This window comes from Rhamphochromis longiceps, linkage group LG2 (genome assembly GCF_057381845.1).
Source record: "Rhamphochromis longiceps isolate RC_006_pf linkage group LG2, R_longiceps_female_GT1.1, whole genome shotgun sequence".
Taxonomy (NCBI): domain Eukaryota; kingdom Metazoa; phylum Chordata; class Actinopteri; order Cichliformes; family Cichlidae; genus Rhamphochromis; species Rhamphochromis longiceps.
In genome coordinates this window covers 33009116-33036222 of record NC_140558.1, presented here as the reverse complement: position 1 = coordinate 33036222, position 27107 = coordinate 33009116, and the positions used below count along the sequence as shown (strand labels likewise).

At 38.8% G+C, this 27107-nt stretch overlaps 3 protein-coding genes across 4 annotated transcripts in view; 2 read left to right on the top strand and 1 right to left on the bottom strand.

Moving 5' to 3' along the window:
* Positions 1-2121: 2121 nt before the first annotated feature.
* Positions 2122-7440, top strand: LOC146677574 (uncharacterized). Of its 2 annotated transcripts, none has more exons than XM_085424139.1 (6): positions 2122-2333; positions 2949-3269; positions 3424-3675; positions 3764-3883; positions 4084-4200; positions 4544-7440. In XM_085424139.1, exons 1-6 carry the CDS (start codon positions 2285-2287, stop codon positions 4732-4734), a joined length of 1050 nt encoding a protein of 349 aa, XP_085280265.1. In that variant the 5' UTR covers positions 2122-2284; the 3' UTR covers positions 4735-7440. The 2 variants fall into 2 exon arrangements, with proteins under 2 accessions (XP_085280265.1, XP_085280263.1); XM_085424137.1 differs by having other exon boundaries at positions 3764-3964.
* Positions 7441-8210: 770 nt separating this feature from the next.
* cdx1a (caudal type homeobox 1a) lies at positions 8211-13320 on the bottom strand. The gene is made up of 3 exons (XM_085382346.1): positions 12775-13320; positions 11482-11630; positions 8211-9363 (listed from the first exon to the last, which is right to left on the bottom strand). The coding sequence occupies exons 1-3, from the start codon at positions 13232-13234 to the stop codon at positions 9178-9180; spliced, it is 795 nt and encodes a 264-aa protein (XP_085238472.1). The 5' UTR covers positions 13235-13320; the 3' UTR covers positions 8211-9177.
* Positions 13321-17887: 4567 nt separating this feature from the next.
* The window catches only part of pdgfrb (platelet-derived growth factor receptor, beta polypeptide), a 29814-nt gene continuing 20594 nt past the window's right edge, over positions 17888-27107 (top strand). The window contains exon 1 of the mRNA XM_085424036.1: positions 17888-18400. The gene's annotated coding sequence lies outside the window, so the exon portion shown is untranslated. The remainder of the gene's footprint in view (positions 18401-27107) is intronic.

The following is a 27107-nucleotide window of genomic DNA, read 5'->3' as shown; positions in this document are numbered from 1 at the left end:
TGAGGATGTGCACATCTTTCGCCATCTTACAATGCTGTGATTGCAGCCATTCCTCAACTCTCTGTGAATGGTACTCATGGCCATTGATCAGTGGTCATGAGAATTTGCATAATTATGATGAAGGTGACCTCCCAGCCCATTGTTCCTTCAGTGGTGCTAGTTTCAGTCATTATGCAAATGTACTGTTTATAAGATTGGGGAAACCTGCAGTTGTTGTTGTTGTTATTGTTGTTGTTGTTGTTGGTGGTGGTGGTGGTGTTCTTGTTTAATAACTACCAGCTTATAAAAAGAGCACAACAGCAGATTTGCAGATTAAGGATTTTCATTCTCCTGTTATTAGAGACATCAAGGCCTCATCCAAGTGATCATTCTCCAACATGCAAGTAAAAACCTGGTTACATCTACCATGACACATAAGAGACACACAGAGCTACTGTTAATGTATATATTTTCAGACACTGAACTCTTTGGATATCAGTGGTAATGTGATAATGAGCTGCCACCAATCGGTTTAACATTGTCTGTAATTTACAATTACATAGATACATTTGGTGCAAAAAGGATTTTGATGAAGTTTTATGCTTTGCTAACTGGACCCAGTAAAATAATTTAAATATTTGGTTATGTTCTAGTGAGCTGTGCTCATAGGATTCCCCCTCCCCTCCCCCCCTCTCTCTTTATGTCACACGCACACAAACACACATTCGGACATTTGGCTAAGCTACCAGTTTTAATGATAGATTTCTTAAATGTTTAACTTGTATTTGCATACTTTCTGAGTGGCAGCAGGACACTGAAAGAGAGCCTTCTACTGCTAACCCTTCCTTAAATGTAAGTTATGGTTTTTGTTGGTATTTTCATGTTAAAATTATGAAACAATGAAAGGTTATATTTATAAGTAAACCAGAAGGTGAACCATGACGTCACATGTGTTTCAGTGAATATTAACTTTGTTCAATTGTTATTTTCATCAAGCTTTTATTACAACTTTAACCATGTTAATTGTTATCAGTAATTGTAATAAGCAAAAAGCCTGATCATTGCTGTGAGGGTTTAGAAAGATTTGTGTAACTGTGCTCCTCTTACAGAAGGTAAATGTAAAGATGCTGATTTTCTGTACTGACTGCTGATCTTCATCCAATGAAAAACACCTGTAGACTGGAAAAAACTAGTTTTCTTAAAATCACTTTAGTCGGGATGTTAATTATTCTTATATGGAAAGGAACACAAACCAGGAGCCTGCATGTTACTACTGACCTGCTCTAACCTCGAGTATCTGACTCAGTCAGGTTGTCATCCTGTTATTTCTGACTGCCCACCCGGACACAGCAAGCTCTTCCCTCAAAACACTTTTTTAAAAAGTTTCTTTTTTTTGGGGGGGGGGGGGGGGGGGGGGTGATAATGTGATGAGATTTACAACTGACAATATTAAATCTAAAAAGTATCTGTGAAGCTGCCAGAAACAAAGAAGTCAAATAAGCAACATGTGCATCCAGTAAATTCCGAGGCTGTATAATTCATTACCACTAGAGGGAGACATTGTGTAAAAAACAAACAAAAAACAACCCCGTGATCATTATTGTTCAGGTTTTAAAATCAAATAATAAAACCTCTACCTCTGTTTAGTATAACTGTAATCTGTTTTATTATATAAAACTGTCTTTCTTTATTAAAAGATATGCATACATTCTTAAGATTTGCACTTACATTTGTGCTGTCCACCCCACACACCCTTTTTTCAATTATCTAAGTTTAATCTAATGAGTTTTAAAATACTGAAGTCTTCTAGTATGCAGTGTGTGTAAAGAATCATTACTCATAATGTTGTTGTAACTTCTACCAGTTTGGTAAGGAAAGCTTAAGTGGTTTAGAACGCTGGATTATTATTATCATTGTTATAAGACATGATGTATTATTATTCTGCCACCTAAACATGTTTGTGTGATTGATTGTTTCCATGTTAATCTATAATATGTCTTAGTCAAAACGTCTTTTAGTATAAATGATAAACGTTTCCTTCTCTTCCTCTCAGTCTATCACACATGAATTTTCTTTTTCGTCAGGGCTAAAAGGGGAAGAAAAACTGATACCACTTCCTTTCATCCTCTCAGTGCATGAAAAGGTAACTTCAATACGACCTCACGTAAAGATTTTCACACATTCTCCTCTGAGGCTGATCACTAACAGGACACACTGCAGTCTGTTCAGAGCGGCACACACATATTTGTTTTTGAGAAAAAGGGTTTGGAAGCTGCTGACGATCAACAGAAGCTCAGCAGCTGACATGGAAGCTGTAGTTGGACTGCTACTGATGTGGCTCGGATACTCTCATGGTGAGCTTTTCATGTTGTAATTCATCATACTTCGTTTCTGTGCATAAATAGCATGTTTTGCAATTACAGGATCCAAGACTGTCAATGACAGACGTTTTAAAAAAGAAATTATTAAATAAATTCATTTCTTGACATGTCGAACATAATAACAGTGCTATTTTCTGAAGTCTTTAACTTTACAATAATGCTACATTCTAATATCATTTCAACATTTTAACATGAATGTGCACTCTAACAAATTTTTAGGGTTATTTTACTACAGTAAAATGTATTATACAGACAGTATGCTAACAAAAACTAAAAAATGAAAACATTCTAGCTTTAACATCAATCATTTTCATAAACAACACAATATCATAATTATAGGGTGAGTTAAATATATTTTTAAAATGCTAAAATTGAAAAATTCACTAAAGGATTTTTTTTTAGAAAAACACTGGGCGACTTGCAAAATTCAAAACTCAGACATACATCTGTACTGATATAACTGATTTAAGATGGTTTGTTAAATGTTCTTCTAAAACATTTAAACTTAAATGTCAGGTGGAGCTGTAAGCTGAATCATTACTGTTTTTTTAGTTTTTGCTTTTGTTTACTTATACATTTTCCATGCAGGTGTGGAAACTCACTGTGATGGCAGACAGGATGGAGCTCAGTGTTATGGAGCTTTGGGAGGAACTGTGGACATCCAGCTCATGGACAGCACCTCAGAAATACCTAGATACCAACTGTTCAAGAATTCATTAAAAATACTAGATGTCAGAAATAATACGGTTAATTCTAATACCATGGCACATAGATCTAGCTTTTTCCCCAGTAATGGAACATTTAGGATCAATAACCTGAGTAGGAATGACAGTGGTATTTATAGCCTTAAAATCTTTGGTTCAGATGGAACATCATCAGGCGAGCGGACTTTACAGTTGTTCATTCAAGGTATTTTTTTTCTCTGTTCGGAACAAATTATAGATATAAATTTAACATTGTTTTGATAACCTTAGTGATATAGCACAGAATACACAAGCTACATGTATTTTATGCTTTCCCTGTTAAATTTGAAATCTAAGTCATCTGTGTGTGTTTCTCTCAGCTCCTGTGTCCTCTGTCCTGCTGCTCTCTGAGTGTCTGTCCCAGAGAGAGATAAGGGTGTCCTGCTCCTCTAAGGGAGGGGACAGTCCTCAGTACAGCTGGACTCTGGATGGACGCACACTGACAGATGCTCAGCTCCTGTCTAGAAATAATGAGAGTAACATCATCACTCTGAAACAGCACATCTCAGGACGTCTGGTCTGCTCAGTGAGGAACAACGTCAGTGATGTCTCAGAAGAACAGAAGACCTGTCGTGAGTGACAACATTATGAATGAAAGTCAATAATAACAACTATTTCACTTCAAACATCTTTCTCAAATTATTTGTTTTTTTCTGCCAGGCTTCATTAACTGCACCTCAATCAATGGGACACAGATATTAGGGTGGGTGCATGTGGACAGTAACGGCCTGTGTATTGAACCAACAACAGAACCTACCCCAGTCACACCAACTTCTGTGGGTAAGGAGACTGGCACAGTGTCAATTACACAATTCAACAATGAAACTGTGACTTCCAACAGTGATGACCAATGGTACATTAGTAAGTGAAAACTAACTAGATCCACTGATGTCACTTTCTCTTTCTTTATGTTCCTTTACAAAAAAACATACATTTGATAACTGAAACATCTGTTTTTATGTATTTTACTTTTGAAACAGCCAATTTGCCACTGATCGGTGGTGTTCTCTCAGCACTGGTATTTTTCTTACTTGTGGGTGTGGCGGTGATCTGTGCTCAGAGGAAAAAACAAAACAACAAACCTACAAAACCAAAAGGTACAAAAATTCTTCTGTCACATATAAAATCTGTGGGTATTGTTAACTAATAAGCTTCAACACAAAAGCCGAGTAGACCGCTGTGTACAAAGGTAACAAAATCTGTCGACTATAAACTTAAAGCATTGCCAAAGAACTCATTTTAAAACCCATTTTTGTATCTGACTCATTTTCTCTAGTCTATGAGCTGAAGCTAACCAGGTCTTTCTGCAGCAGATATCACTGTGAAAATATTTTTGAAACTCTTATAACGAAAGCAAAAAAACTTCACAAAAATTAAAAACCTTTAGCTGTTAACCATCTGTAATACTGTGCTTGTAACAATCTTCTTGCTACTCTGCAGAGGATGAATGTGACCAAGATGTAACCTATGCTGATGTCAGGATCATGAAGCAACAGGGGAAGCCAGCGGTGCAAACAACAGAGGCGGAGGTGGAGGTGGAGTACGGCCAAGTCAAGTTTTCGAGGCGATCTCGGCACACTGAACCAACAGGAGATGATTGTATGTATGCAAAGGTCCAAAGATTCCGGTGATTTAGGTTATTGGTGTGTTCACACAGACTGAAGGTCCATGGAGAGAGGAGATGATGTCAAGATGCCAAAAGGTCTTTTATTTAATTCAATTTCCCATCAGAAAAATAAAAACCTTCAGATTTCATACGTATTGATTTTCTTTGCTTTCACTGTGATTCTGTTATATAAAAGAGCATCAGCACACTCAGACTTAGGTGACATCTGGGTTATCATTTCATATGACGCTACACAAGCTGCGGTAGTTTTGTAGCTATTTAACATTTCTAAACATAATTATTCATATTTTTCTATTAGCTTTTATATTTATAGGATGTTGTAATAGTTTTAATCGTAGTTATAATTTATGGATATTTTTTATCTTATTTATTGTCTAAACACTGATAAACTGCATTATTACTATAGTTTTAACAATACATGATGCACTCATTTATCCTAAAACGGCCAATTTCAATCTAGTGCCACAAAAAAAATTCCATTTAATTAAAGTGTGATTATTAAACACATGTGGTTAATGACTTGTGATTTACACAAACCTAATTACTAACAGTGTAGTTTGTAGGTGGAGGTTGTCTTCCTTTGGCTCTTCAGTCCAAAGATAAATTTACAGCGAAGTGTTTCAGGAAGTTCACAGTAAGCAGACGAGAGAGGGGATTTGTTTCCATGATGCAAATACTTCTGCTTTTTTCTCAGAAGTTGGTTTTCATTCTTTCTTCTTTTGTTTTCTGCTCAAACCGTTTGGATAAGATCAAAGTTCAATAACCACTTAGAGCAATAATACAGTGGAGTGGGCTGTGTAGGTTTAATCGTGACACTGGTTGTTAAAAAAAAAAGAATACGTTTTGTTTCAGTGTATCAAGACCAGCAATCTTATAAATACTGTCTCCTAATTGCCTTCAAATGTAAAATTGATTCAGAAATTCAATTTTAAAATGTAAAGACACCTCTACTTTTCATTTTTATACTGTACTTTAAATGTTTGTGTTGATGATTTGTGACTACACTAAAAGGAGTTCAGTGAACTAGCTGTAGTTTGAGGAAGAAAGTTGTTTTACTGCATGTGAGATTCTGAGCTGAAGCCACCCGTTTATCATTTAACAGCATCAACTTATGTTTTCTATATTTAGTTCAATTACACTTCCTACGTGTTTGCGGTTCGAGTTTAAGTTGTACCTGTCAAAAAAAACAGAGATGACATCATCAGTCTCTTCAAACAGTGCATGGTTTTTAATCAAATATAAGGTTCTAACTTGCAGGTTTGAAGAACTGCCGTTATCCATTCAAATGATTTTAAATTAATAAAAGGTCAGCTGAACAAAAATCAGCTGAAGCAGATGTTTTAGCGTTAATCAGGAGGTGGAGTGAGAGTCATGGATGGAAAATTATTTTGGCCTGTGTTAAAACTAAAACTAAGTAATTATGTTTAAGATGAATAGCTGTTAAAAGGAGAATCACCGTTGAAAACAGGATAATGCACATGTTTAGACCAAGTCATTAATCAGAGATTACAGAGATTCAAGATTCAAACGTTTCATTGCTGTTTGAGTCTCAGACAGATGCACGTGCAGAGCACTGCACGGTGAACCTTTTCTTACAGATGCAGAGTAATTCTAAATAGGGTCATTCACAGTCCCGGCATCCTTGGTGTGGGTGTGAACACGGTCAGGCCGACTATCGCGTCTATTTGAAGCACAGGAAGGCCGATAACACATTTGTATAAACCATATTTTAAATGAAATGGCGCCGAATGAGTTTGGTCCTGTTCGGTTTACTGTAATGTTTGCCCATTTCAGTTCCTCTTTTCTGCATTTAGACTGTTTTATAAAAAGAAGAAAATACCTTTCATGGTTGAGTGTTTGCTCCAAAATACTGGTAATATTTTTGTCACCTGACAAATGCAGAAGTTGCAACTGTTGGCACAAAACAGATGAAATACATTTGGTTAGATATGGGGTTAAAGATTGATAACCATGCACTGACTTTATGCTGATTTATACTGCCATAAAATTGGTGTTTATGGTCCATTACAGTTGTAGTTTCCTCAGAGTTTATTTTTTGATCATGTGATCAGTCAGCAAATGCTGCTTTGTACATCAGAGCGCGCCAGTATGAGCAACGTTGTTTTTACCTTTTAATGCGTGTGTGGCATAGGAAATGCAAACGAGTGAACTGTTGCACATTCACTATTGAGAAGCTGAAGCACATACACACCAGGGGATTTTATAATTGTCGTGACATGATCATGTGATGCTGCCTCGCAATGCCAAAGCTGTTAAACTATAAAACCAGACTGGCGCCAGTTCTCTGGTCTTTAGCACTTCAGTTTTTAAATTGATAAAAGCCTTGAACTATAAATACTTTTCAAACAGAATATCATTTATATTTTTAATGCAAGAGAATGAAAACATTTTTACATGTTTTTTTCTTTAGTATTGTACAGTACAGATTTTGTAGTTTAATTGGTACTTTTTTTTCTGTAAGACAAAGTGTGTATGTAAGACTTTGTTTTTCCACAGACAGTTATAGACACATGCACACAGACACTCAGCCATACATACAAACCGCATTCACGCATGCATGCACAAACAGCACAAAACAAACACACACACTATGCCTTAAAGTGGCAACTGCCTAATAAATAATGCAAATTACAAAACCGAAAACCAAAATAGTCCTGTGTCTTTCCTCTCTTTCTGTAACCTTTAATACACCTTGTACAAATTGAAAATTGTTTTCCTTTTTTCACACAATAAAAAAAGAAGAAAAAAGATTGTTAAGGAATGTAAATGTGTTTATTTATTGTTATTTTTTTTGTAATTTAAGGATATACAATTGAGGTCATCTTAGGCTTTATTGTGATGAATTTCATGTCAAGGTCAAGGTCATGTTTATTTATATAGCACCTTTAAAACAACCGGAGTTGACCAAAGTGCTTCACAGGCAGCCAATAATAAAACATAACAAAAAGGAAATGTCAAGGTTTAGATCGAATTAAAGGCCAGAGAGTAGAAATGAGGCTGGAGCAAAGACTCAAATGTAGAAACAGATTCTGCAGTTCTAGTGTGAAATCGTAAGTCACCTTTATTTTTAAGTCTAGTTTATGGAAGTCACATCTGATTGGAAGACCTCTGACAGGAGTGTGAACATAAAAAAAGATCTAACAAATAAAGCGTTGTAGGCTCATTTAGAGTCTTAAAAGTGATGACAGGAAGCCAATGTATTCGTTTTGCGCATTTATAGATAGAACTTCATACTAATGTTATATTTCTTCATCAAGAAGCCTTTTCCTGTAGAAACTGTGTTGTATGAAAAGCAAATTGATCCACATGAATGTGGCTAGAGCAAATTAACAGAAAATACAACTCTAAATCAATAAAACCTCAGTGCTGAGGAGAGGGTTTAAGCTGCAAAGCCAACATAAACTCCACTTGAAACGCACAAAAGCATGCACAAACACACTGAAATTCGGAAGAGCTAAATTAGAAAACAGTGACTTTCTTACACTCTAAACATTTGTGATTACACAACTGCACACACTGCACTGTTGATAAGTCAGTCATTTATTTAGAAATGGAAAAACCTTTAATCGTTAGGTGACTCATACCTACTAAATTTCCACATCTTTTGTTTCTCCTTCCTTTTCTTTAACATTACAGTGAAGAAGTATCAAAATGTGTCAGCATTTCTTGCTTGTACAGCACATCCTTTAACATTTCATATATACAGACATTGGGTTCTAAAAAAAATAGAGAAGTGTAGACATTTTTTAAAATAAAACGAATATATCCAGCTCCATGCCAGAGCTGAATGTCTGTGCCACAGCGACTGTAAATCACGAGTCATGCAGTTGAGCAATCTTCAGCAGTTTTTCAGGATGTGGCTAAACTCTCCTGTCTGAATGTCTAAAACCAGTGACACTTTTAATAATGCTGCCCTTGCTTTGCTGCAGCTAAAATGTAGAGTAAATGCATGTTTTCAGAAAAACAAAAAGAACAATTTAACCACCTTTCGAATTAGATATCTGCTTTCCCCATCTGATTTCCTGTAACTTCAAGTTGTCATAAAAAAGGCGTGTTAGTGTCACGGTACTGCCTTGGAAACAAGAAGAAGGGCTGTCAGTTTTTTTTCTTTTTTATATCTGCATTTGCATTATATTCCTGTTAATGGATACATATACAAGGAAAAGACAACACGAAAGACACTAATCCTCTTTCTTGGGCATGCACTGTTAAAACGCTATCTTGACGTTGATAATGATTAACACAAGCAAGTGGAATAAATGCCCACTCGACTCGATCCATGTGACAAACGTGTGGTGGTGACATTGTAAAATAGAGGTGATCTTCATGTGAATCTTTTTCATTCGTTCTGTGGTGAACTTGTACAACTATTAAAAACATTATTTACACACACAGATACAGTGCCAGTCTTTCACATAGACTTCACCTAGTACTCCTCCGATACTGCGTCTGACAAAATGTTCCTGCTGGGGCTCACGGGGTTGTGGGTGTCACTGTGTGCACACAGTACAGGTGGGGTGGGTGTGGTTGTTGAGGCCTGCTGGGAATGCTGCAACTTCTTCCTGTTGATCTTCCTCTCCTTGGCACGTCTGTTCTGAAACCAGATCTTCACCTGAGACATACATGCATGAGATATCAGCATCAAGAACGTTTCTCAGTTAGGGAGCATTATGGCTTGTTCCCTAAACAACATCAAAAGAAACAGCACATCATTATCGTTTTCATTTCTTCTATAAATCGCTTATTTGCTGCATTAAAAGGAAGTTGAAAACTGCAGCGACTTTGCTTTCTGTGGTAACGTTCCCTTGCCTTGCTTCATCTACTTGAAATTTAGTAATCTCTGACTTTCCCAGAATTACTCTGGGAGCTACAACAATTGCACTCAGCTGTGGTTTTAAGAAGCTGCAAGGGCAGGCAGAAGAAACAACAAGAACAGCATAATGACAGTAAGATTGAGGGTTTCACCATTAACACTACTTATGCGTTTGGCCACATATGTTAACATTACGGTTTGCAGAATTTGTTTTTTTCTCTGGAGCTCGTTTCTCCAGAGGGGATTGTTTGAGAACATTGTGCTCACATGTGCTGCATTAGTAGAAACCCTACACTTAACCATGGGAATAAGTAAAATACAGCACAGTGGTAATAGATGGCCTGCAGATGCAGGGTTTTTTTTCTAATGCACAATAACATCAACAAAATAAATCCAAGCTCCACCTTCCCTGTTATCTCACATAAGAAAAAAAAAGAAACCCACAAATGAGATAATAACCCTGTAACACAAAGTTAATGCCATATTTGAGATCTGTGCATCATCAGTGGTACACTGTTTACAATCAGATATCTGCAGTATATGCAGATTTATGCGGTGAGCATGAAATTCCACAAAAATGCCAAGATCATTTTTGTTATACCCCATGTGTGTTTATACACATGGGGTATAATAAGTATTGAACACATCACCAGTTTTCAAAGCAAAATATATTTCACATGGTATGAAATTCTGACCAGATGTCAGTAACAACCCAACCAGTCTGCACATGCAAAGACAAATTAAACTGCGGATGTCCATAAACTATGTGTAATAATAAGAAGTGACACAGGGAAAAAGTATTGAACACATTTACTGACATTTATTTAATACTTCGCACAAAAGCTTTTGTTGGTGATGACAGCTTCAAGATGCCTCCTGTGTGGAGAAACTAGTCGCACACAAACAGAAATTCAAATCCTGAAGGCTCTGTGGGCCTCTTCTATGAACTCTGGGGTTTAGTTCTTTCTATAGATTTTCAACTGGATTCGGGTCATGTGATTGGCTGGGCTATTTTTAGCAGCTTTATTTTCTGTTTCTGAAACCAGTCAAGAGTTTCCTTGGCTTTGTGTTTGGGATCATTGTCTTTCTGAAACGTCCACCCCTCGTTTCATCATCATCATCCTGGTAGATGGCAGAAGATTTTCATCAAAAAAGTCTTGGTACATTTTTCTATTCATCCTTCCCACCTCTTGGTGGTTGGTGTTTTGGGGTGATATGCATTGCCCTATTGACCTCCTAACATGGCGTGTATTTTGCCATCCAAAGAGTTTATTTCAGTCTTATCTGACCAGACTATATTCCCCCCAGTATTTCACAGGCATGTCTAAATATTGTTCAGCAAACTTTAAACATGCTTCAGCATTTTTGGCAGTTAAGTGGATTTCTTTGAGATAATGATAGAGATAAAGGTTAAACTCCGGTAACTAAAAAAAAAAGTCATTATTTTGTGGTTCTGGCTTTACAAGGTTAAAAAAAATTAGGGCATATTTTTTATACCCCTAACATAAACATGTTAAATTTGCAGTGACCTTCCTTATTATTGTCACTCACAAAAGGGGGTGACAAATATATACTTCTTGGCCTTGGCCTATAGATTTGTTCGGGCAAACCACGGGGGGTTTGCACGAACAAATCCCACATTCTGTTTCCTAACTGAGTTTCAACAGTAACGAAACACACTCTGTCTCATTGCTTCATGGGGTTTTTCTGCTGTGAGTTTAGTTTATCTCATTCGTTCCTCTTAAGGAGGAACCTAAAAAAAGAAAAACAGAACATGTGGTTGGCTACTTTAAAAGTGTTAGGCGTTTGTAATTCTTTGAATGTGAAGAGAGAACGCAAAAGTTACACAGTCTCACTGTCCTAGACAGTTTCTATATATTTTCTACATTGACCGTTTATTTACTCTAATCTTCTCACCTGCCTCTCGGAAAGGCTGAGTGCCATTGACAGCTCTGACTTCCTTCTCATTGTGATATAGCGGTTGAACTGAAACTCTTTCTCAAGCTCCATCCTTTGGTGGTCAGTGTACACCACCCTGTACTTGTCCTTAGTGCGAGTCTTCCCACCTAAATCAGACAAAAAAATTGCTTTTTAGTAAAAAATCAATAAATATTAAGAATAGTAAACATAAGCACAAAAATAAAGACAGTGAATGTAAGTAAATAGAGTCATTTTTTATTCATGTGTATGGCCCACATCTTTTTCAGGAATTAATAATTTTGTGTCAGTGAGTCACGAAATGTGTGTGTCGTGACCAAACAGTCTGGTGCCACGTTCAAGTTCAGGCGCCACTTAAAACCTCATCAATTCTACTAATCGTGCTCACACTATAACGAAGGCAAAGACTCCCCACTGCATTGCATCAGTGCTTCTCCTTATCACCGTGAGTGCTGTCTACACAGCTCTTTACATAGGCAGCTATTCATTGACACGCATGTTCACATACACACTCAAGAAACTAGGAGTCACAGTTATTGATCAGAAAACTAGCTCATGTGACAGCATTGATCCAGCCACACCCACACACACAGATACACACAAGAGGGTTAAGAGAGGGTTAGCCTCTAGAGGAGACTTCGTTTAACTTCTGCAGACTTCCTGCACTTCCAGTGTTATCTATCCAGTTTGTCACCATCTCACACCCACCCAGTGGACAGAGAGGGTGGGGTGTGAGACTTGTGTAGACTTCATGGCCTCCACTGTTAGCTTTGCATTGACATCTCACAGCATGATTGTCCAAAGAGAGGCGAACACCTTGATGAATGTGCGCCTGCTGAAGTTGGGTTTGTTTTTCACTTAAAACAGGTTTGCATGTGTTTCTCATGTGTTACCCATACTTGTACGTTTTTTTTTTTTAGGTTTAGTTAGTCATGCAACCACAGTGACAGCTACAAAGGTAACCCAGGAGGTTGTGTAATCTCCTTCCCCTATAGGATGTGTCTTATCAAGATGCTGCATTTCCTGTTTGTGTCACTTGTTAACATTTAAGACAGCTAATATGTGATCAGTCACGAGAATGAAGAAGAAGAAGAAGAAAAAACAGAGACAAGTGCGTTTGAAGTACTCCAGATAACAGATATTTGTATGCACGAAGCAACTTTAGATGAAGATGTTACAAATGTTCTTTATATCTGTATAATTCACTGAATACATTATGCAGACCAAAATAAGCCTATGATTAAGAATAAGTATGACAAAGTAAAGTCCCACCTGAAGTTGTTTGTTTAACGGGCTCCTGTGGTCTTTTCCTGGGAATGAGGGGATCCTGTCCAGAGATGAAATTGTAAGGGGTGAGCGATCCCCCTCCAGCGGCGGAAGGAACGTTGCTCAGATCCGGGTAGGTGAAGTTGACCTGCGCGGTGTTGGGGCTTGACCCCGGGAAGCTGTAGGGATACTCCTCCCGGGGCGCGTAAAGGGGGTTCCAGGTACTTGCCGACAAATCACCGACTCCCGTGACGTGATGGTGGTAGCTGGGGAAGTCATGCGGAGGCGGAATGTACTGACTGTTCAGTGACAGAGCCTGAGCCGTTTGTCTGATAGAAGCAGAGCTCGGGTACATCCCGGTATCCTCGCTCGACAGGTAGGGTGAATCTCTGGAAGACCTGGAAAAATCAAACCTCCAAGAGCATGTTAGGCCCCCGAGTTTATCTTCAGCAAGCTCTGTTTTCATTTCAGTCTAAGGTTCAGGCTACCTGTGCAGTAAGACTACACACCTTTATAGATTTACTGGCAAGGAGTTCGAAAGTATCATCCTGACGTCACGCTTTACCTGAGACTCACCTGCCTGCTGGTCTTTGCGACGTCAGGGCAATGACCCCGATTTACCAGGTTTGCCCTGATGAATCATTTTGATAAGGCGGTACAATGTGTGGAATGCGTGGGAAGTCCATGTGCCTCCGCGTGCATGTATATAGGGGGCTTAGATTCAGCGCAGAGACTACAGGCCAACACCAATAATAATAATAATAATAATAATAATAATAATAATAATAATAATAATAATACGGACAGAGGTGGAAGGAAACAAATACACAAACAAACAAGCAGGAAAACATACCACTATATGTTTGTTTGTTTTTTTCAAAGCAAGGAAAATTTTAAAATATAAAATTACATATGTTGAAAAATGATCAGGTCAGGATTTCCGGTTACCCATAAAGACCTCGTCTAGCCATGCCGAAGATTTAAAAAAATGCACATTCATTTATTAATTTATATTTTTATTTTGATATAGTTTAGCTTCTTATTTTAAAGCTTAAATGTTGTTTTTCTTCACTGTCAACTTAATCTTCATACACTAAAAAGAACTTAATTATTCAACCCCAATAAACATGCAAGTAAAACATTTGAGTAAGATACAACTTAAATATATAAAATTAAAGGTTTATTTACTCAAATAAGAAATCGTGAGGAAAAACGTGCATTGTATGAACTAAATGTAAACCAATCAAGCATATTACATTTGCATACTGTATTGAAAAAAACATGGAAAATGTATATGTAATTAAATTAGTTAAAGTCCATATTTTAATTCTATACATCACAGGAACATTAGAACATGTAGAAAACATAGCTGTAGAAATGGGCTGCTTCCCTTCAGTGGCAGCTATGGCTCTGACCAGATAATACACTTCAGTATCATCATTATGGCAAATATAAAGAATTTTTTATTCTCTTAAGCTGTTTAATATACATTTGTAGTCCTTCAGACTACATAGGTTTTTCTCCTATTTTGTCTTTTTCTTTTTTAGTTTCTCACAAAACAAAATCGAACATGGTTCTCCTTTGTAACTCTTTGTGTTGTGAGCTTGATTAACCAGAAAAACAAATGATAAAAATCCTGAAAAACCACTCCAGTGCTCTTTATCATTTATAGTCTGCTCTGATGTAAGACCAATAGTGACATAGGTCAAGCAAAAGCAAAGTTGCTTTGCTCCCCGCTATGTCATGGCTCAAAACGTCCATATGAGGGCAGCAAAAAGCTGAATAATAGCAGATAACTTTCCTGGTTTGGAGTCTTTCAAGTTCAGTCATACAACTGACCTGTCGTTAACAAGATGCACACAGTTTATTTGTCATCATCATTCTCACTGTTAGCTTTTTATTCTTTCCATCTTCTGTTGACACTGTGCCTTATGCTATATATTGCACTTATCAAGTCCGTGCATGAGGTCCTCTATATAAAACGATCATAAAAGATTCATGTCACTATCAAGATAATCATTCTCAGCTACAGTGCCTATCAGCTGTTAGCAGGAAGCTGGCTGAAGTTAATGGAAATGGCCTGATCATTAAGGAAATTGCAACATAAACATGAAAACATATCATCCAACGCTTGAAATACATTGATGGCGACCACAATGCAAGCCAGCTTGCCTGAAAATAAATAAATGTGGTAAAAGCACTTATGAGGGTATGTCTTAATGTACAAAGTAAAGTTTGACCTCGATAAACCCTAAACATTTCTATTACTGTATAGTTATAATTCCATATATAGAGATTTAGTTTAAATCTGTTTAACCTTAAGATGCCTGTTTCCTTTTTTAATCTATTCAAAAATCACCGCTCCAAAAAGAGAGCTGGTATAAGGAATGTTTTACCCTTTACAATCAGCATCGTGGTAAGTTATATATTTAGTTTAAATTTAAGCCAACCACACTCCCTAAATGCAAAATAGATAGCAATGCATTGTTGTTTTGTTGTCTGTCCCACTTTGTCTTCTCTTTTTTGACAATGTGTTAGACACCATGCAACTAAATTGCACTAAGATGTGAGTGTAGAGAGAGGGCGCGGATGCAGTTTCTGTCATTTCTCCTCCAGTAATCTCATTCATTCCCATAACTAGTTCTTGGAGTAACAGATCAAACAAATCGTTCCATTTGAACAGTAGCCCTAAACTAAATATCTGTAAATTGATCACAACATTTGGCTAAGACAAGCAGAAACTCTTTTGCACTGGAGAAGCCTGAACCATAGAAGGTTTTCTGTTTTTGGTTTAGTTTATAAACTAGTTGATTAACCATTAACCATTGTTAACAATATTGCTTCACGGAAGGAAACTCTGGGTTTGAATCCAGCACCCAGCTGGGGCCTTTCTTTGTGGTGTTTGTAGGTTTTCCTGTCGTTGCATCATGGGTTCTCTGTGGGTACACAGTTCCACAATCTAAAGTCATGCATCTTATGTTAACTGGTGATTCTAAACCGGCTTTAGGTGTGAATGTGAGCTGTCTGTTTCTGTGTCTTAGCGAGTGATAGCAGCTTCACCAAGTTGTATGTCGTCTTTTGGTGTATATTAGCTGGGATAGGCTCCAGGGCCCCTAAGACGCCAAACTGGATAAGGAGAAGAAAGTGGATGGATGTGTGTTTGCGGCGGGGTGTAGTTTGCAGATCAGCTGCAGTGGGGGTGGGGGGTGGAGTAAAGGGTTCAGGAAATGGCGTTAGGGGAGGTTGACCAACACAGCTAGCCTTCCCTATTTCAGTAGGTTGCTGAGACTTGACAGGAGTTGTTGTGTGTGGTGTGGAGCAACAAAGGCAACTGGAAGGCTGCGCTAATAAAAGCCCTGCAAATAAATATCAGCTGACTTGTAAGGCTGTGTTCTTCGGGTCCTTTTGTTATCGTGTTTTATTATCTCATATGTGATGATGCTGTTATGATGATGTTATATGTTGTATTGCTTCTTCTTGATTTTTGCTATCTCGTCTATCTCGAATGTCTATCTCGAATGTCTTATAACTGTGGTTCATTCTCAGATTTAGTCCCATCACATTGCCGAAATCAAGCTTTAAGGTGCCCCAAAGTCATATATCCTTTATCGGGACAACTTGAAATGGAGGCAGGCGTAGTTCAAACATTTCTGTCAGTCTTCATCTATCAGAGGTCCAGCAGGTTCAGCTCCAGGTCTAGAGTATATATGCTCCCTGCCTCTCCAGGTCTTTGTCTCAACTCTTGTACCTCTATAATGGCCTGTGCTTGACAAACACAGCGGTGTAACTTTTACCTTTTCCTGAAACCCAGCAGGAAAACAAGCGTATAGTGTGTTTGCACTGCTTTGCACTCAAGCTATAACACTAATTCAGATCAGCAGTGAGAGAAACTACTTGTTAGCTGCTGACAGGCTGAAGAGACTCAGTATTGTTGAGGCAGAATATTTTGGAATCCCACTTGTTAAGAGCTGCTCCACTCTGTGGGGGTAAACAAGGACTGCTGCCATATATAGAGCAGTAGACATCCCGTTGTGGACTCTCTCCAGCACTGCTTTGTAAAAAGATGCTAAAATTATACATCTCATGCTGATAAAGAATCGTGTGTTCATGAGTGTTTACATACGTGACTGACGAGCACGTTATTGCTGTATTACTGCCTTTTTATCTTTTGGGTCTACAGTTTTATTGACATTACAAGCAATGAAACGCCTACAAATAGATTCAAGAGTTCAAATAAGTGGATTTAGAGCAGGTTTATTGCAAGTAGGTGCTAATTACATAGGTAGAATTAGAAAGATGTAAAAGGAGGAACTGTCCCTGTGTGGTGTTGCTCCCCTCCTATCTAATAACTGGAGGGGGCTTGCTGGCACTCTAATTAGTGCGAGCAGGTCTTTTAGATTTGCCCTCTCAATTAAAGGAGAACATGTTAGTTTCCAATTTAGCTCCTGTTCCCCTCCCCTCCCCCCATCTGCCCCAACCTGCTTGTTAGATAGAACAGGTCTTTATTCAGCTGCAGTGTTGCGTAGCGAATCTCAGATCATCCTCTCATATCCTGGGAAAGGATTGAATTAGGAAGAAAGCTAGTATTGAGAGCAGACATATTTACATGGTTTTGCTTGTGTTTATAAAAGAGAGGATAAAAGGCCAAGGAAAAAAAAGGGAGAAAGAGGGAGTGGGGATGGTGGGAGTTGTTGAGTTATTTCATGCAGGGGAAAAAGAAAACACGTGAAAAAAATATGATATAAAAAGCGATGTAAAAAAAAAGTTGGTTCACTAAAGCTAAAGTCCCCACTTTTAACCACTTTTATACCTGTTTTTAAGAGTGTGATTATGTAAGGGAAGTTATTTTTCCTGAGAAACTGAGACTTCCATGTTTGTTTCCAAAGCAGGGTGCAATCAGCGCTGCCAAAACCTTTTTTTTTTCTCCTGGCTGGACCACTCACTCACTCTCTCACTCTTTCTCCTCCTTTTTATTGTGTTTGTTGTTTTATGGAGGGGGTTAGATGCGGTCCAGATTGCCGTTGCCAATAGAGACAGTCTCAGTTCACCTCCACTCCATTCATAAACAAATCGCTCCGGCTCAGACCTCTGAGCCTCTACCTTAGAACAACAAGCAGAACTGGATTTGTATTTTGAAGTTTCGTCGCCCTGCTAGAAACTTCTTGCTTTCTGCTTCAGCTCTGTTTCACTGCTCCCTCCCTCCTCTCCCTCGTCCTGCTCTCTCTCAGCTTCAGCAGGGGTGGACACTGGCGCTCTGCTTAGTGTGGATCTGTCAGGGGTGGAGTGTGCACAGTTTGTGTGTGCGTGTGTGTGCATGTTTCTGTTGGGAACTTTTTTTTTCTTAGAACACTCTTTCTGAGTGTGAGAGTGGAGAGAGAGAGAGAGAGAGAGACACCCGCGGTGATGTGATTTGACTAAACAAACAGCCGGGCTCACTGCAGTACCTCCTCCAACGGACTCCTGGGACAGGAGAGATTAACCTCAGAGTGAACATCAGAGGGATCTATACATTTGAAGCAGCAGCCCCTGTAGAGACATCTCACTGGAAGTCTCTCCAATTTCCTTCTGCTGGCCGGCAACCTTCTTGGTCAAAGAGGAAAGATTCTTCTGTGTTTCTGGGGTTCGTCTGAAGGTAAGAAGCATACTTCTCTGTCACCGTCAAGTATTTTAGTATAAGTTCCAGCTGCTCGACAGCTGCTGGCAGAAGTAAAAAAGGGCTGTGCAAAGTGTTGAAAATTCACTTATCCTGTACGGGAAGCCCACTGTGACAGATTGACTTTCACAGCCATCTGACATAGACGCACTTCATCCTGAACACTGGACCCAAGTTTCTTATAGCTTTTTTAAACAAAAAATCTGATTCGATTTGACAAGAGAACAACTGTATGTCTTTGTGATGTTGTTGCTGTCTCTTGGTGGTGTTCGTTACCCACATACTTGTGTGTGTGTGTGTGTGTGTGTGTCTGTGTATACACAACAGCCATTGCAACGCTGCGTGAAAGAGCGTAAGCAACCTGTTCAAACATCAGCAAAGTGATGGCTTGCATCTCTGTACACGGCAACTGTTTGACACTTTGACATTGGACAACTTTAACATTGTTTATTTTCCCACTAACAGAATGCATTTGACAAGGTGTCCCGGGGTCTAGCGTACACACAAACACAGTAGGGTTTATAGTACAAGCTGTTTGTACGCTCTCCACTTTGTGCTTCGCTGCTAAAGGGCTTGTTTGTACAGCCCTCTTCAGTCACCCAGAGTGAACCAGGGGTCCTCTACACCAAACCATTGGTCACTTTCCTCCCTTTTCAATCTTCTCTGCATTGATTCATGGAGAAGCTCATTGAAGAGCAATGGCTGTGAACTGATATCAGCATCTATCACTGTCAACAGCATCCTCTTTGGAGGAATTCCCTTTAAGTGTTAACACATACCACCCTAAATTTATAGTTGTGTTACTCAGTCTCCCTTTTGTAATGTAGATATGTCGTAAAACCAGCAACCTGGTCTCATCTCAAGAATGCCGAGTCCAGCCGGCATAATTAGTTGAATCATCGCTTCCTGTTCATCAGAAGATTTTAGTAGCTGGAACGAGTTATATTATAGCACTGTGAGCCATTTTAATGGCTGTGACACATGTGGCATACATGTCTTTTCAGTATATTCCAACACATGTTTTGCACCTGAAAGCCTTCCCGCCTGACTGTTGTGTATGGTGACTTTGGTATTTGTTGTTGGGTTTGTTAGCTGCACATTCATCTTCTGCATACAGGGGACCTTTTTGACATCTGCTGTAATCAAAATGTTGTTGGCATGTGTTTTGTGGATGCTCTTCTCCTCCTCTACAGACAGGAGTGTCCTTTTGAAGTTTTTGATCTTCTCTGGCGCTGTGGATGTTTCACTCCAGGCACTGTCTGGCATTGTTTTTGTAGATGAACCGCTGGAAGACTGCATGCATGTCATACTTTTACCATCAATGGTGCTAGACTGCATTGCATTCGTTTCATAGCTTTAAAGTCGGCTTCTACTTTCACGGCACCAACTTATAAAACACTTGATCAGCTGTGACAAATCTTTATTGTAAGATTTGCAAAACTTAGTTTAGTTTTGACTCTGACAAGTGGGGATTTTCCTGTCTTGCGTCAGGCTGCTGGTATGTACTCCAGCGGAGTGCTCCTCTCCGGCCCCGATGAAGTGCAGCCCAGCCGGCTCCATTCCCCCTGGCCCGGACCTAATCCGTCGACATCAGCTGTTTCCTGGCTCTCTAGGCCTTCTGCATGCCAGCAGCTTTGAGAAAATGTGCTTCACATTATGACCATGCAGAAAGCATGCCAGGAGTCTGATTTAACTCACATGTGCAGATATGTAACATTTTGAGCTCAACAACAAATTTTGAAAAATACTGATCCCATTCTGTCCTGTTTTCATTTATCCTCTGTGACTTCAACTCAAAGTTGAGCAACCCTCATCTAAAAAAACTTGTTTACAGAGGAAACACTGAGTTAAAATACTTACACACTCTCACATCATGTTGTCGTGACACGGATTGGTTCGTTTTTCAGATTCACAGAACAAACTCTGACTCATCCCCTGGTGGACACTCATTGGCTTACTCATTATCCACCACCAATATTTTTTGAATGAGCTGTTGCTTTTCTTAACACTATCAGTCTAGAGCCTCTTTTTACGTCGCTGGTTCTTTCATGCTGTACTTAGATTTTATACTTGAGTCACACAGCTTTAATGAAAAGCACCAAGTGGTGCTGCAGGAAAGCATCCTGTATGGCTGTCCATCTGGCCTCCCCCTCATTGTTTCCCTCCCACTCACACAGAGCTGTCAGGCAGCTGCATCTCATCTTAAGACAGGAAGTGAGTTTGTTCATTGAGAAAACATTCATTTGATTTATTATATATATACTCTTGTCGCACAATAACAAACTTTTGAAAGGGGATCAGCCTAAAATCGCAAAGAAAGGTGTCATAATCATGGAAAAAAAAAACATTGCACTGTGAATACAGTACAGAAAAATACTAGAAGACTATTAAGAGACTACTTCCTCCATAATGACTTATCTTGTTGTAAACACCCAGTCACGTTCCAGGTTTCCTCAGATCAAGATTTAGTAACATTTTAACTAAGATCTAATAACAGCTGCTGAGTTGTCGCTAAAGGGAAATAACAGCCTGACACAAATGAGCTTGTTGTATCTTTTGATGCATTTCTGAAATAAATATTTTTTATTTATTTATGTAACTAAATGCAGTTTGACATAAGGCCAGTATAGAGCATGGGACTGATGTGCTGCACACAGTTTATACCTATTGCTTATTTCCAACCCTTGTCTTTTGTTGGGCTTTTTGTGCAAAAAGAAAATTTATATCATTCATTTACATAAAACCACAATACACTTTGAATGCAAAACTACACTAAATCCACATATTACAAAAATATAGTGTAAAAAAAGATAAATAAAGCTTAAATAAGTGTAAAACCAAGAAACTGATGAGAAAGGTCCACTACATCTTTCCCTTGTTTTCAGTCTATGTGCTAAGCTAAGCTAATCAGTACCCCCAGAGTTGCATTAATGTTTTCACTGAACTCTTTGCAAAAGATGAAAAATATTTATTTCACAAAATATTGAGCTTTTATTTAAAGTGTAGGACTTTGACTTATAATGTGGTCTTTTTTTATTGATTTTCCTGCCTTTACTCAAGTAAATGACTTGACAGCTGTGTCCAACCTTGTATGAGTGTAACATTAGTAAGGTGTTATTATGAGTTCCTCTCTGGATTTATTGCATAAGGATTAATACAGGCTTACTTTCAACAGGAAGTTTTGGTCTCCATCAGATTCGTTTAAAGCACCAGGCTTTCTCCCTGGAGTTTGTTCTGTCCTCTTTCCAACAAAAACATGTTGGAAATGGTGATGCAGTGCAATGAGAAAGGAGGATAAAGGAAAACAGTCTTTTGTGAGATAAGAATATTTTGCACAGTTAAAAATGAAGGAGCATTTTGTTAAGTTAATCTGCACAGTTTAGCTTCACTGAAAGCAAGACACAAAAATGTGGGAAACTGCACAGCAGTTAAAATTACAGAATTTATGCACAAATAGCACAAGTTATCCACTAAAAAGAAATTCCCTGTGACTGTTATTCTTCCTTCTCCGTCTCCTTGGGTTTTTTTTTTTTTTTTAGGTAAACAGATGGAATTTAAAGTCAGTCAGTCCTAATTGTATTCAGCTGTTTCAATTTCTTTCTTTTTGGGAGGGAGTGCAGGGACTGGAAGTGTGTGTAGGCGTATTTCATTTCTCATGAGGCAGGGGGTCTCATATCGTGCAGCAAAAAAGGAGGGTACCACAATGAACATGGGTGGAGACGTTTTTGGAGGAAAATCTTTGAAGGATGTTGTGTCGCTTATGCTAGCAAATGTATCTGCATGAGCTGCATTATCTGTATACCCTATAAGCAATTTTATTGAGTTGACTGGCAGTGACAAAATCACATCCAGCTGATTTGAAAGAGGAAAACTGACTTCAATGACAGAGGCTGCTTAAGTTTGTAAATCGTAATCCCTTTTTCCTTCATTTTGGTTCCTGAAAAGTCATTAAATTGATCTCAAACGCTAGCCACATCTAAGGCTGTCATTCTACATCCATGGGTTTCACACAGAAGCTCTTTACATCTCCCCCGACTGCCACTACACACAGCATTTACAACTCTGTTTAAAAGGCACTGAACCAAAATCCGCAGTCTCCCAAACATGTGTTGCCTCAGCATGAGTATAGAGTTACTTTGGTTTCTGTGATAAGACCTCACAAGCACTGTGTCCAAATACCGAACAGAAGGAAACCTGTTACAGGAGTACTAGGCAGATTTTTCAGTGCTGATAATGCAAACTTGAGATGGTTTCAGTGCAGCTGTAGCTTTTTAAGTTTCAGCGTACAAGCACTTTTTGTCCAGCAGAGACTTTTCTAATAGTCTAACAGTTTTCTAATAGTGTCCTGCTGCATAATAGTGAAACCTACTTTGAGGTCAGAACAAGTGAGTCACACATCTGAAGAAACCTTTTTAGTCATGACCACAAAAACATAAAGAAAATGCCCTTTATACAAGTTGGCTGGCATGAAAATACATCATGACACCAAAGGCTCTGGAGTGGAAAGACATGTGGGGTATGACATGTGCATTATTGGCAAATGGCAACTGTTAGATCATCAGTGAGTGAGAGGTTAGAGATTAAATTTGTTTAGTTTGTTAAAGATGTTAAAATTAGATAGATGAGATCAACTGGAAGGACACTCAAAAAGTGCAGTTATATCTTTAAAGAAAGTGACCCTGATTCAGACCAACGTTTAAGAGCTGCTCCCTGTGTGCTCTAAGCTTTCTGCCGAGGCTGAGGAGGGTGTGCAAATTTTCCGGGCAGTAAAACTGCTTTATTCACACGTGGACTCAGTAGGAGATTATATGGACTTTAACCTGGGGAATGATAAGGTAAAGTCTTCTCGTGTCATTTTTATGCAGATGATCTGCATTTACATTTCAGTAAAAAGAAATGATATCAGGACATAAAAGCATCGATATGCTTAATTTTTTTTAATATTTCAGTGAAAGTAAAACTAAGGCTATTGTGTTCAGACCCAGTGGTGATTGTGCTGATCCTCTCTTGGACTTGGGCCATATGTAAAACCCACAATAACCAACCTTAAATGTCAAACCTGAGTCTGATCTTAAACTAGATAAGGAGATGAATTCTCTCACAGAGGCTTTTATCCAAGGTGAAATCTTATCAGTTTTACAACTCATTTGAAGAGTTACACTTCCTTAACAACATTTTATTTGCACAGTTGTCAAAATGCTGCTAATCTTTAATCAAATACTTATAAAGAGGAGCGACTTTTCCACTCAGCCTCCTTCCCCTGACTCCCCAGTCGTTTTAGGATTCTTTTAACATTTTTATTTATTTTAAATCAGCACCAAGATATATGGCTGAGCTATTGTCTACACATTTCACATCAAGGTCATTGAGATTTGTGGAGTCTCTAAGATTAAACTGAATACCAGTTGCAACTGTGCTTTTTTTCTCTGGAGTCATCTCTGCCCATATTAGGTTGAGAATTAGCTGTTTGATGTTTTGGTGTAATGTACAAAGTGCTGTATGAATAAAACTGGATTGGATTCAGACATCATTATTCTTAGTGGTCTTCCAATGTCTTGAGGAGTTCAGGGGTGCAGTGCATGAATGAAACACTTCTGGAATAACTGAGTAAACATCATGAGTCGCAGCCAGTATGTTTGATCAACGTGCACTGCAAAGTGCAGATCAGACAACTTGAAGCCTTTCAGTGAAGAGTCTTGGCAAAGAGAGTCTTGATAGAGAGACGGGTCCCCACATTTGAAGGGAATCACTGATTACAGGCCAAAGTATTAACTCTGTGTCATTCTAGTATGCCACTTTTAAGCATGTTATGGTATTTTTTCAAGTGCTTTCTGAGACATGAGGACTCTCCTCCCAGTTAAGAGCAGGTCATCTCACCAGATACCCTGGTGGTCAGTGTCCTCTGTGATCCCTGAAAGAAGAGTCTCGTTTCCTTTTTCGGTAATTTGACCCTGGATCTAATGCCTGTAGCATTACAATATCTTTCTTTTTCTTTTTTTCTTTTTCTTTTTTGCTAGAAGATGATCTCAGAGTTTAAAAATAACATTTTTCCTGCTACTTTGAACTTAAACATTTATTTTTGATAGCATAATGCAACCTCTGTAGACTTTGGTAATCTTTTATTTACAAATGTAGATATAAGATGCACATTTCACTAGAAATTAAGAAAAAAAAATTGTTGTATTTTTGTAGCATTTTAATTTGTGTCTTAAGATTAATTGCACTGCACTGATTTTCTTTTACGTAATCATCAAAGGACATCCTAGCTGCTTGTGTCTAGCTGCTTTTTTCTGCTGGTCCCTGGTTGCCAATAACATTAATTAATGTTACTTTAAATGCAATATATTGTTCCAAGATTATACTACAAATCAAAGAAAAGAACAATTTCCATTGCAGTTGTATTTGTAAATCTAAAAGTATTCAGTTTCACACAATCTCCAAAAGCAGTTCCTGCTAAAAATCAGTTGTATGAGATTGTAGCCGAACCTTTCATAGGGCTTCACTGTGCTATCATTTTTACAGCTCCTGTAATGTACAAAGTGTGCATTAGTAGAGTTATTGGAGTTGATGGACAATGAGGCCGCCTGGGGTGGGAATAGTGCATCATGGGTCTGCTACAGAGAGACCAGAAGGTTTTCCTCAGGGGGGATGATCAGTTCAAGATGAGTGATAAAAATGGAGGTTTATTTTAACAAAGAATCACTGGGTCAGTTTTTTCCCACAGAGCTTGCCAAGTCCTGCTGTTCAGAGATACGTCAGGAAAACGTCGCATCCTTCAAAAAACAAAAACTAAAAAAGACAAATGTGGCATGTGCATTTATTCTGCACTGTAGATAGTCTAATGATACACTGCATGCCCTATAAAAATCTTGATTGTCAGCAATAGTTCACATTCTGAGCTATAATTGTTTTCATTGGAAAGATTGTTTTTTTTGTATGGTGGCTTCCTGGGCACTTCAGCAGAGTAAACATCACAGTCTGTGATGCAAGTCTGCGTGTGTGCGCCTTCTGCTGGCTCACTCCGTTCTTTGATGTGGTTTTACCCATAAGGTATATTCCGTATGTTTGCGTGCTCCCTTTGCTGTTTATCCCACCGTCTGGTCTGGTGATGTGTGCAGTTTTTTTGTGGTGTGTTAATGGTTTGTCATGCTTTGTCACTGGTTTAATTGGTCTATTCTTGCCTGCCGTTGTTTTGTTTCTGTTTCTCTGTTGTTTTTCATATCTGGTGGTGAGTTTACATCTTTCGTCTGTGAAGCTGGTGAATCAAAGAATGTTTTTTTCCTCCTTGTAGAAGTCTTATTGCTGTTAGATTTCTACTGATTGTTGTTTCTGAGCCTATTTGGATTGGTGGTTGTGATGGTCTGCTGTGTCCATGACACACATTTGGTTAACACCCACACAGGACCGCAAAATTTCCCAGAAACAGGAAGTCGGAGCCTTCCAGCTGCACTTTGGGAGGCTTTTCGAAAATCCTTCTCTTTTGTTAGAGATTACACTTTCCCCCCCCTCCCTTTTTTCCAAGTGCAAGCTTACCCCCGCTCGGGAGACGCTCAAGCAAACAGTTTGCTACAAATGTGGTTCTGACAGTCGTTCCCACCTCATCGAGGACTGCTTTATCATTGCCAGATGTTTAACTGAAACATGGAGCTACAGTATATATAGATAATCCCTGGAGTGGGATTACGGGGTGCTGGGGACTGGCGTTTACACACTTAGCTGAATCCTGAGGCTGAGCGTGGGCTGCGTGCATCCCAAGGAGGTTGACTTTAGCATTCTTCCTCATTAGCTGGTGACACTTTGAGTGTAGTAGGATTGTTTATGAAAACTGGGAAGGGTCAATCAGCCACCAAATTCCCAAGCATCTGTGGGAAACCTCATGCAGAGTGATAAGAATTTATCCCCCATTGTGATTACTATGCCATCACTAACACAAATATCACTTGTGGTTTTTTGTTTGTTTTTTTTGTTGTTGTTGTTTTTTCCAGACCTCCAAGATTACTACAGGAATGCAGTATACCATTTCAAAGATTCAAAAGACACCAATAAACATCTGGGTTAGAAAAATGCTTTTGAGATCCTTTAAGATCCTCTACATGTTCTAATTCTCAGATTGAGAAGCCCTTCACTTAGTTTATGGACCTTTCTTACTGTAAATGACTCTTTTGCCTCTGTGGTGCAGACAAAGAGCTGTCCTGTGGTTCAGGGATCAAACTGTTACCAAGTGCTTTATTAACATCTCTGAAAGGTTGCCAAGCATTCTTGGCAGATTCACTAGTGGCCTGACCCTTTTAAGGCTTCATAACACTGTTTGTTCCCATCTCGCACAAAGATCTGACCAAGGCAAAGATGAGCATTAATCTCAGTGTTAAAAGTATCCCTCCTGTGGTAATGTTCACTCTCCTAACTCCTGTGTAAGTGGTCTTCTGACTCCTTTGGGCCATGATCCTTGACAGCACATCCCACTTTGAGGTCAGTGGCTCCACAGTGTAGTGCTTTACACGTTTGCTTAACAAGCAAAAGATAATTGGTTTGAACCTGGAAGAAAGCACAAAAGGGTTCAGGAAGAGGATCCAGCATAAGAACTTTAACCAATCAAACACCCACTGTAGTGACTCCTGTGAGTATGGGGGCAGCTGAAAGTAGCTTTTCCCTCTCAGTGTTCTCTGGTCATGTTGTCCCAATGCCC

What these genes read in the sequence shown, in the direction of transcription:
- LOC146677574 (XM_085424137.1), top strand. Translation starts at nt 2,285, where the DNA reads ATGGAAGCTGTAGTTGGACTGCTACTGATGTGGCTCGGATACTCTCAT. An exon ending in GTGGCTCGGATACTCTCATG is followed by an intron (nt 2,334 to 2,948) that starts GTGAGCTTTTCA and finishes TTTTCCATGCAG; the next exon opens with GTGTGGAAACTCACTGTGAT. An exon ending in TTTACAGTTGTTCATTCAAG is followed by an intron (nt 3,270 to 3,423) that starts GTATTTTTTTTC and finishes TGTTTCTCTCAG; the next exon opens with CTCCTGTGTCCTCTGTCCTG.
- cdx1a (XM_085382346.1), bottom strand. Translation starts at nt 13,234, where the DNA reads ATGAAAACAGAGCTTGCTGAAGATAAACTCGGGGGCCTAACATGCTCT. An exon ending in CGTTAAACAAACAACTTCAG is followed by an intron (nt 11,631 to 12,774) that starts GTGGGACTTTAC and finishes TGTCTGATTTAG; the next exon opens with GTGGGAAGACTCGCACTAAG. An exon ending in TCAGCCTTTCCGAGAGGCAG is followed by an intron (nt 9,364 to 11,481) that starts GTGAGAAGATTA and finishes TGTATGTCTCAG; the next exon opens with GTGAAGATCTGGTTTCAGAA.